This window comes from Coniosporium apollinis, assembly GCF_000281105.1.
Source record: "Coniosporium apollinis CBS 100218 chromosome Unknown supercont1.56, whole genome shotgun sequence".
Classification (NCBI taxonomy): Eukaryota; Fungi; Ascomycota; class Dothideomycetes; genus Coniosporium; species Coniosporium apollinis.
This window is the reverse complement of record NW_006913318.1, coordinates 152,214-162,075: the sequence shown is the minus strand read 5'-3', so window position 1 is coordinate 162,075 and position 9,862 is coordinate 152,214. Positions and strand designations below refer to the sequence as shown.

Genomic DNA, 9,862 nt, shown 5'->3' with positions numbered 1-9,862 from the left:
TCACAGCGTTACCGTGATACAGCTTGATACGCGCCAAAGACGCGCCATAAACTCCAACTGCCCAGATCACCGTCCCGTCCACTGACACCATTTGATCCAAACGCCAATAACCGCACGCGCCCAATCTCATCCCACCTCAAATCTCAAAACTCCTAAATCCCTCATCCCCCTCCCCCAACGGCCTAACCTCCACTACCGGCACGCTCCCATCCGCCGCCGCCCTAACCACAACCCCCCTCCCCTCTCCACCCTGAACGCCCCACTCCCCTACCGCCTCCCGCACAACCCTCCCCGCCTCCTCAACCCCTTCCCTTCCACCGCTGCCTACCAAGCTAACCGCCCGCGCGAATGCCCCTTCAACACCCCTGATCCTCTTCTGAAACGCCAATCTATCCAGGAAAAGCTGCTCACGCCGGGCTTCGAGGTCCTGGCGCTCGGCTTGCAGGAGAGATTCGAGTTCGCTGAACTGCGTGAGCTTGAGGGAGAGTTTTTGCAGCTCGATGTTCACGGCGGAGGAGACGAGGGCGGTGAGGTGCCGCTCGGTGTGGGATGCGAGGGCGGAGGCGCGCGCGGCGGTTAGGGCGAGGGGGAGGGTTGTTAGGGGGTTGGCTGTGCCGTTGTTGTTGGTGGTAGTAGAGGGAGTGGTGGTCGCTAGTGCGGTTTGGGTGGTGGAGGCGGCGTCGATGTCCATGGCTGAGGGCTCATCTTTGACGGGTGCGGGTTGGGCGGGTGCTGTGCTGTCTTGGGTCGAGGTGTCCTTTTCCTTCTCCTTGCCCTTGTCGGCGCCGAGGCTGCCGCGCTCGAGCTTCTCCCGCAGGACGCGCTTCATCTCTTCCACGCTCTTGCCTGCTGCGGCGGCCGTGACGGCCGGGTCGGCCAAGCCAGCTAGGAAACCCATGACGGACATGACGGGGTTGTCTGCCTGGGTGAAAGGGATGCGTCCGTTGCTCAGGTAGCCCAGGTTCCCAGCCACGACGCCGTTCACGGCTGCGGAGGTGTCTGGCTCGCCCTCGAGGTACTTGTCTTCAATCTCTAGTTGCAGGAACTTCATCACGCACTCCTCCCTCGTCCTGCTCCCCACGTGATCAGCTACGCTGTTCCAGTCATCGTCGAACAGCTCCAGTCCCTCGAGCAACAGCAATGTTTCCGCATCTGTCCACGGCGCATCACGGTCCGGCACCGCCTTGTAGTTCTCGTTCTCGAGCTTTGTGTAGTCGCTCGCCTGGCCAGATGCGGGGAAGTGGCCGTTCATGTAGCAAGACGGACACAGATCGAACTTGAGGGATGCGCCGGTCTTGCCGGTTGTGGAGGACGGCGTAGATTTCGTGTTGTGGTAGCGCACACGTGTGCAGTCGATGCCGCAGGAGTAGCAGTAGTGGGGTTTGCCTGTCTCTTTCAGAGAGTCTTCCAGACTTCTCGCGGCGGTGGCTGTGGCTGTGGCTGCGGATCCATTGGCTTCAGCTGTGCTAGCCTCGCCATTGGCCGGCTTCTCCACGGTGCTCGTCGACGGTGTGACTTCTTTGCCATTGGACTCGTAGATGTTGCGGCGGATTTCGAGATTCAGATCGGCTTTGGTAGGTGGGGTTGCGCTGGCGAGACGGCTGGTTGTCGGGTTGGGTTTACCGGGGGTGACGATGGAGCCAGGGGCGGGTTGGTGCGGTTGCAGGCCTCGAGGGGTGTCTGCTGTTATGCGGAAGTGGCCTGTAAAGGGTGGGCCGATGTTCGATGGTCTGGTATCCGGATCGACCTGCACAGGGTTAGCGGTTTGTGTTTACATGGAACTCCTCTGCCGACCTGGTAGTTGATCAAGCCCCATTGCTCTAGAAAGGCGTGGACACGCATTATCGCGCAAACATCTCCAGCCAAATTGCGCCTGCACGCGGTGACAGTCAAGTACTCTGCCGGGTTCAGACGGTACGTATTGACCATGAAGTCCCGGTAATCCTTGTATACAGCAGGCGTCTTGCTACGATTCCGGCTGTTGAAAAACTCCGGCAACGACTTCTTCTCGATGTTGTGTATTTGATGCATGTCGAACCATGTACTGTAGCTCGGCAGGATGATGGCGTGGGCCTGCGAGATGAGATGTGACCGCGCAGAGGTCTCTATTGCGGCCTTGGTTTGCTCTGGCTGTTCCTTCGCTGCTCCATCGGCAGTCTCTCCACCCACTGCCGGCAAGTCTCTCTTCACATCATCCCCAGTTTCCGCCATCTCTTCGTCCTCAGCATCCGCCTCTGCCTCTGCCTCCGGTCGTGGGCCCTCAGGCGCATCGAGTGGGTTGTCTGAGACGACTGGTGTCGCATTCGAGCCTGTCTCAATGGCTGCGTCGGCTTGCTGATCGCCGCCATCGTCCATCACCGCATCTGCATTCGAAAACCCATGATTAACAAAAGCGCTGCCCGCGTTTAAAGGCAACCACGAATCTCTCCGCTCTGGCTCCTCTACCGGCCGCGATGAATGAGGTAGAGGGAAAGACGACAGAGGAGGAAATAGCTGCCGTGCCGTGCTCGCAGAAGCACCATCAGCCTCCAGCAGAGCATTCAGCCGGTCCCACAGAGAAAGATACGCCGAGTCTGATGGGGAGGACATTGTAAGCAATAAAGCAAACCAGTGAACGTACCTTCGCTGGGATCTGATGGAGGCACTATAGCCGGCACGTCTGCAGCTCCTTCCTCCGCAGTGATAGTACTTGTAAGCTCGCCCGGTACCGGTTGCGCAGTTGCGTTGTCCATCTTAAGAGCGTAGGAGCTGCCCGCGAAGCTGAGCGGATCGGGGGTTGTGGATGCGGAAGGGACGGGGACGCTTTGCGCTTTCGTAACAATCGGGATGGGTGTGTGTATGCGACTGCAGTGATAAAGGAGCGAATACGGTAGGAAGTGGTGTAGGTTCTGTGTGATGGTCGCGTCGTCGGTGCTGGTGGGCAGCCTCAGTCGCGTTGTCGCCCTTGCCGTTTCTTGGGAGAAGCACGGATAAATCGATCCTCCGTCCTTTGAAGCCTCAGGCATCAAGTGGCATGGAAGCCGACTTCCGCAAATCCTCGGCAGCGGGAGCCGCAACAAGCCTCGAAGCATCATTTACACCCGCCGTCTCGTCCAATTCCTCCGCCTCTCAACACCCTCCCTCCTCCCCTCCCTCCGGCGTCCTCTTCCCACCCCTACTTCTCACTCCTACCTCCCACTCCCCCTCTCCCACGATGTTCTCCACAGCCCGCCATACCGCCCTACGGCAAGCACGGTCACCGTTCCGCATCGCACGGCCTACCACAGCGCCCCAGCTCTCCGCCCTCGCCCGATTGCTCTCCACACTAGCGGTTCTTGAACAGCGGGAAGGAAAGCTCAATGTCTCGTCTCTCGCGGCAGTAACCGCGGCCCAGAAGCTAGGCGAGCCGGTGACCGGCTTCGTGGCGGGCAGCAACGTCAAGGCGGTCGCCGAGGAGGCGGCGAAAGTAGAGGGGATAGACAAGATCATATACGTGGAGAATGGGGCATATGACAAGGTCAGTTTGGCTACCGCTATGCGATTGGTGCGAGAAATTCATGAGCAGGGAAGCTGAGAGAGGAGACTATAGGGCCTACCAGAGAACTTCGCGCCGCTGCTGGTCGAGAACATCAAGAAGGGCGGCTTCACACACATATTAGCAGGCCACTCTGCGTTCGGCAAGAACCTGATGCCGCGTGTTGCAGCGCTGCTCGACACGCAGCAAATCTCAGACATCACACACATCGAGAGCGAAGACAGTATGGCCTTCCCCTCCACCGCTCCCTCTCACAACCTCACAGCGTACGCTCACACCGCCTCACAGCATTTGTTCGCCCTATCTACGCTGGCAACGCCATCCTAACCGTTAAATCCACCGACTCGCCGAAAGTAATAACAGTCCGCGGCACCGCCTTCCCCGCCGGCGCAACCGAAGGCGGCAGCGCATCGCTCGAAGAAGGCGTGGATCCCAAAGCCGAATGTCCAACCGAATGGGTCTCTGAAGACCTTGCGAAATCCGACCGCCCCGACCTCGCAACAGCCACGAAAGTTGTCTCCGGCGGGCGCGGTCTCAAATCCAAAGAAGAGTTCGACAGGCTGATGCCACCTCTCGCCGACGCTTTGGGCGCAGCGATCGGCGCCTCGCGCGCGGCGGTGGATAGCGGATTCGCGGATAACAGCCTGCAGGTGGGCCAGACGGGCAAGAATGTGGCACCGCAGCTGTATCTGTGTGCGGGGATTAGTGGGGCAATTCAGCATCTGGCGGGCATGAAGGATAGTAAGGTCATTGCGGCGATTAACAAGGATGGGGATGCGCCCATCTTCCAGGTCGCGGATGTGGGACTTGTAGGGGACTTGTTTGAGAAGGTGCCGGAGCTGACGGAGAAGCTGCGGAAGGAGTAGTCAACCCGGATTTGAATTGTCAATATGTGTGTTTGAACTGCTTTGGACAACCTCGCCGGAGTGTTGCGTTCCATGGTTTGACGGTCTGCCTATCAGGCACTTTGCGTGGCACCCCGGACGCTGATATTTGGTTGATCGTGTCAGGCCTCCCGTCAAGCAATGGACAACCCCGCGCTAGTAATGCTTGGCATGAACCATGAACCACATCTGGTTATCGGTGTGGCTTGCCACATTGCACACAAGCGCTCATCCCACAGCGCACACCTTTGTTTATCGCAAGCTCTCAGGCTTTCCAGACAAGATGTCGCCCTTATCATCCTCGCTGCCTTGGAAAGTTGGCTCCAAGACGCAGCTACGGTCCCATCGCACGAGGATTTCCAGATCCCTCTTGTACCGCGCTATGCTCTAGTTGCATTCCCGGCCCGTGGGAGGGGTGCACCTCAGCTGGGCCGCCTGCATCTAGAACTCAGCCTACCACTCACACTCACACTCACACGCTCGAGTCTTCGCGCTTGTTTCTATCCCATAAAGGCCCCCCTTATTCCTCAGCAAACCCGTTGAAGCCATGCTCTGCAGCCTTACCAGCACTGTCCCCTACCTGTGGCCGCGGACGGATCCAGCATGACCACTACGAGCTCCGGCTCAGATGCTCCAAGCGGTACAGTGACAAACTCCACCAATGCCGCGGCGGCGAAGCAGAAAGAGTCGGATGCGCAGAACGAGCACGATGAGCGAGCCGGGGCCCTCCATGCCCCCCACGCATCGCGCGAGAAGCAATGGTGGAAATTCCGGATGCGGACCCGCGACGACGATGCAGAAGCGGACTGGTGGTTCGCCTCGACCGCAATTCCCCTCCTGGCCGCGACGCTGGGCCCGTTCGCGAACGTCCTCAGCATCGGCGCGTTGGTGACTCCCTGGGCGATGAATCTTCTGGATCCAGTTACCGGGGAGCGCGTCCCTGAGCTGCAGGGGTTCGTGTTTGCGGACCCGGGGTGGGTGTACTGGCTCAATGTTGCGAGTCTTGTGGCCGGGTTCGTGGGGAATGTTTTCCTGTTGTTTAATTTTACGGGGAGGATTAGGTATATCATCGCACTGCCGGCGTCGATTGTGTTTTGGTATGTTGCGAGCGGTATTGTAAGTGTGCTGTGCGTAACCCCAGCCCGCTTCTGCGCCCTCCATCTTAGCGATCCCTCCACGAGGTCTCCAACAGGTGCCAAGCGCTGACGCCGAGTGTAGCTCATTGCCATCACCGCATGCAGAGAGATCTACGACCCACCAATCCGCCCCAACCAGACCTACACGCAAGGCTTCTGGTACGGAGTGATGTCGGCCGTGCTTTACCTTATATGCTCCATGATACTCATGGTCAACATGCTCGGCTACTTTTTGGGCCACTACCCGCAGACCTTCAATCTCACAGACTCCCAGCGGACGCTGATCCTCCAGACCATGTGTTTCTTCATCTGGCTCGCGGGCGGCGGTGCCGTCTTCTCCGTCGTCCAGACCCGCTTCGGCGGGCCAGATGACTTGGACTGGTCTTTCGTCGATGCCGTGAGTCCACCTTCACAGTGCCACCCTTCCCCTTTCTCCCTTTCCTCCTCTTCCCAGCGAGCCATTTAGCACCCCACTAACCCACCTCCGCCAGCTCTACTTCTGCGACGTCACGATCCTAACGGTCGGCTTCGGTGACCTCGCTCCCACCAATGACATTGGCCGGGGCCTCGTATTCCCCTACTCCGTGGGCGGCATCATCATGCTCGGGCTGGTGATCTCCAGCATCCACAACTTCGCGACCGACATCGGCGCCTCGAAGGTTGTGCAGCGGCACGTCGAGAAGACACGTCTACGCACTGCGCGGCGTGCCGTGCGTACCTCCGTCGAGTTCCGCAGCCGGGAGACCGAAGACACCGCTGGGCCGGGCGGAGCGGGCATCACCAACCAGCCGGTGATGATGAAAAGAGTCAACGCCTTCGCGACGGCGATGGGCAACACCGTCCCCCTGATGCGGCGTATGTCGACGTTCCCACGCCAGCGCAAACCAAAGCTCCTACTGCTCCGCGAAGAAAAAGACCGTTTCGAGGCTATGCGCAGCATCCAGCGGTCCACCGCGCGCTTCAAGCGGTGGACCGCCCTCTCCCTCTCCCTAATCGCCTTCTTCCTCCTCTGGTGCCTTGGCGCGCTCGTCTTCTGGCAATGCGAGCGCGACACGCTGGGCATGACGTACTTCCAGGCGCTGTATTTCTGCTACGTATCGCTGCTGACGATCGGGTACGGGGATCTCAGCCCGAAGTCCAATGCGGGGAGGTGCTTTTTTGTGGTGTGGAGCTTGATAGCCGTGCCGACTATGACGCTGCTGATCAGCGATATGGGGGATACGGTTATTGGCACGTTTAAGCATGGGACAGATCGCTTGGCGGGGTTTACGGTATTGCCGGAACAGGGGATCTGGCATCGGTGGCTGGGCGCGTGGTTGCGACGAAAGGGGCGAGGGAAGAGGGGCGAGAAGAAGACAGCACCAAAGGCGCCTCGGACGGTTACTGCAGATGAAAACGGTGCTGCTGAAGGCGTGGGAGGGGAAACCGAGGCGGAAACCACGCTCAAGAGGAGCCTCACCGAGTTGGCGGAAGAGGCAGAAGCGCCGCCCAGCGAAGCGGAACTTGCGCGCCGACTCGCTGTTGCTATTCGGCGCGCGGCGCAGGATCTGAAGCTGCACTGCGAGAAGCCGCCGAAGAGGTATTCGTACGAGGAGTGGGTGGAATTTACGAAGTTGATCAGGTTCACTACTAGTGAGGGGGATGATGAGGAGGATGAGATGATTGAGTGGGACTGGATAGGTGAGGACAGTCCTATGGTGGCGGGTATGAGCGAGCCGGAGTTCGTGCTTGAGAGGCTGTGTGAGAGTATGGGGAGGTATATTAGGAAGAAGGAGAAGGCGCTGATAGGCGGGCAAGAGATTCACGGAGAGGTGAACAGTCTGGAAAAGAGCCGCCATGATGTGGGAGAGAGACGTTTTGGAGAGCGCACGGACAAGAAAGCTGGCGACGGGAGACTTGACGGTGGTGGTGATGGGCAAGGCGATTAATGAAGTGCGGCGAAGTCCGAGCCACGCAACTCACGCATTATGACGTTTAATGGGAAACTGCAATAAAACTTCCTCCGACACGACGTCGATGAACTTAGCTGTCCGCAAGTAGGACGAAGACATCCGCTCGTGGCTTACGCCTGTTCGGGAGTAATTCCGCGCTAGGCTGGCTTTCATGGCCACGAAACCTCTCACTTTTCGACGACATGGGCGCATTTCTGCCTTCACGCTACCTTGGCGACCACGTACTGGATGGTCGAGGCAATCACTTCGGCGGTTCGTGGTGCTCTGCTTGTATTAGCAAAAAGGCTGCAGGAAGCTAAAGGAGGAAAACGCACGCGTGCGAGGAAGTTGCAGAAGGAGAGCATGTCGCGCGGGCGCTATAGTATTGAAGAACACGTACGTTGAAGTCTTAGTATTACGGAGGAACGGTGACACCTGGAATAGTCGGTGTCTGACGCGCCTGTCACTGCGCGCTTCAGTATCTTAGGTGTGAGTATGGCCAGCAGTGCGAGTACTCGAGCCATGAATGTAAGTGGTTGAGTGGCTCTTGCCCAATCTAAACCCACAGTCCATACAGAAAGCAGAGTGTGGCCGAATTTGCTGACTGAAGCGTGAACAGCGAACGGCCGGGCTCGATGAGTGTCACTTGCCGTCGAGGGAAGCAACTGCCCCAAATTATGGACCACATCAGAAGAGTCAACAACGTACGATTCGGGATGGAGCCCTCATCTCAGCGCACTTCCGGGCGAGCATTCATCAAGCTATCCAATACGTTTCCTTATCCAATCTTTAGCAGCCAGCAGCATCACTATCGTTTACCCATCGCCTAAGACTGCAGCTGTAGAAACCATCGAGCAGCTTCCTCGCCTCACGACTCCGACCAAACGACTGTGTCGGAAGAAGACTGCCAGGCCACAGGCTCAACTCAGAATGTCCACTTCAAGGGAGGCAATGTCGAACGGAGTATTGACTACCCGAGTACCGTGTACGATCATCAGGTTGGAAGACGCACTGCGTGAGTGATCAGATCCACGCCAAGAAATAGACGCTCACTCTCCGCGCAGACTGGCGCAGTGTCCGGATCCAGAGAGCCACACTGCTTAACATTCCAATGGAAGTCCGTTCGATGATTCTGAAAGAGCTCTACGTCGGAAACGACGGGGATTCGACCAAGTTCTACCGACCAGCGCTTGCAGTCTGCAGGCAAATGCGTTACGAGGCTATCGATATGTTCTTTCGACACGATGTCTTCCACTTCCGTGTCGACCGGTGGGGTGTCACGCAGATTGGCGGTCCTCTGCCGGTGGACACTTTCTCAAATTGCGGGGTCCACGCGCGGGCCTTCGTTCGACACGTCGAGCTTGACTTCACCCTAGAGCTGGAGGACGGTCACCCCAAAGGAAAAGGCGGCCAGCCGTTCTCGTCGTATATCATTGAGTACGAGGTCAAACGGTATCACATGGCACACACTCAGAACTGCAACGCAGGTCTCTTTTTCCTTGCGGATGTAGGACGCCTCGATCGCCTCGGATTCTGGGAGCTGAGATCCGTTAAGATCAGATTCAATGACCTCGGGATCTTCCTCGGGCCAACAACGGTGCATTTCGCGCGTAGCAAGTCAGAGACCTCAAATGACTTCCGAGGACGGCTGCTTGAGGTGTTGGAATTGTTTTTTCACAACACGCCAATCAGAGCCCAGAAGGTGGAGATTCTGGATGTCGATCCAATCGCTAAGGCGCTGCTGGAGTCTGCAATATATCTCGAGACACAACACCGTCGTGCCTGGCCTATACGCGGCGAATATATAGAGGACGCTGGCAGGCCCAAGAGCGGTCTCAAGATGGAAGCACGGCTCGAACGGCTCGCGCTGGTGATGGATGATGACAAGTAGAGGGTGCTGTAGCTGGCGCTACTGTAGCGTCTCTTTCGTTTAATTTTAAGGGCGGACGGTCTGGAGTAATCCTATGTCTAAGGTCACCATTGGCGGTTGAGCTGCCTCGTGTATCAATTCTTTAAGTCGATCCCTGCACAGCTCTCGAAACTGCGACGGCACACTCTCTGATGACCGGAGTAATGACAGGAGTCTTACGTAAAAGATCACATCCCGTGTGTTCTGCCCATCTACTCCCCGCGAAAAAGCAAAGTGATGGATTGACGACCACATGCTTCTCCCTCCTGCATGTTCGTGAAGCCAGGTGGTCAGTGCGCCAGCCCAGATGTTGAACCTCATTCGTTCAGTCTACGTATCTACCTGCGCCTCACGCCAAGCCAGCGAGCCTCTACCTACCTATTTAGGCACTCTAGAATCAGCCGCCAGCAGCCGCAACAGCGGGCAATGAGGTCGTTGGACGCAGGCACGCCTCCAGCTGCTGCAGCTGGTCTAGCCGCCCTCATCAG

At 57.9% G+C, this 9,862-nt stretch overlaps 4 protein-coding genes across 4 annotated transcripts; 3 read left to right on the top strand and 1 right to left on the bottom strand.

Annotated features, from left to right (window-relative positions):
* Positions 1-337: 337 nt before the first annotated feature.
* On the bottom strand, positions 338-2,732 carry W97_08514 (uncharacterized protein; the record flags this gene model as incomplete). The annotated part of the gene is made up of 3 exons (XM_007786381.1): positions 338-1,747; positions 1,795-2,573; positions 2,621-2,732. Coding segments are annotated over 3 exons (2,301 nt in total), but the record flags the coding sequence as incomplete, so codon positions are not given.
* A 461-nt stretch (positions 2,733-3,193) lies between these two features.
* On the top strand, positions 3,194-4,380 carry W97_08513 (electron transfer flavoprotein alpha subunit; the record flags this gene model as incomplete). Its single annotated transcript, XM_007786380.1, has 3 exons — positions 3,194-3,496; positions 3,569-3,737; positions 3,803-4,380. The coding sequence occupies 3 exons, from the start codon at positions 3,194-3,196 to the stop codon at positions 4,378-4,380; spliced, it is 1,050 nt and encodes a 349-aa protein (XP_007784570.1).
* A 621-nt stretch (positions 4,381-5,001) lies between these two features.
* On the top strand, positions 5,002-7,462 carry W97_08512 (uncharacterized protein; the record flags this gene model as incomplete). The annotated part of the gene is made up of 3 exons (XM_007786379.1): positions 5,002-5,514; positions 5,617-5,931; positions 6,026-7,462. 3 exons carry the CDS (start codon positions 5,002-5,004, stop codon positions 7,460-7,462), a joined length of 2,265 nt encoding a protein of 754 aa, XP_007784569.1.
* Positions 7,463-8,576: 1,114 nt separating this feature from the next.
* Positions 8,577-9,356, top strand: W97_08511 (uncharacterized protein; the record flags this gene model as incomplete). Its single annotated transcript, XM_007786378.1, has 1 exon — positions 8,577-9,356. The coding sequence occupies one exon, from the start codon at positions 8,577-8,579 to the stop codon at positions 9,354-9,356; it is 780 nt and encodes a 259-aa protein (XP_007784568.1).
* Between the last annotated feature and the right edge of the window lie 506 nt (positions 9,357-9,862).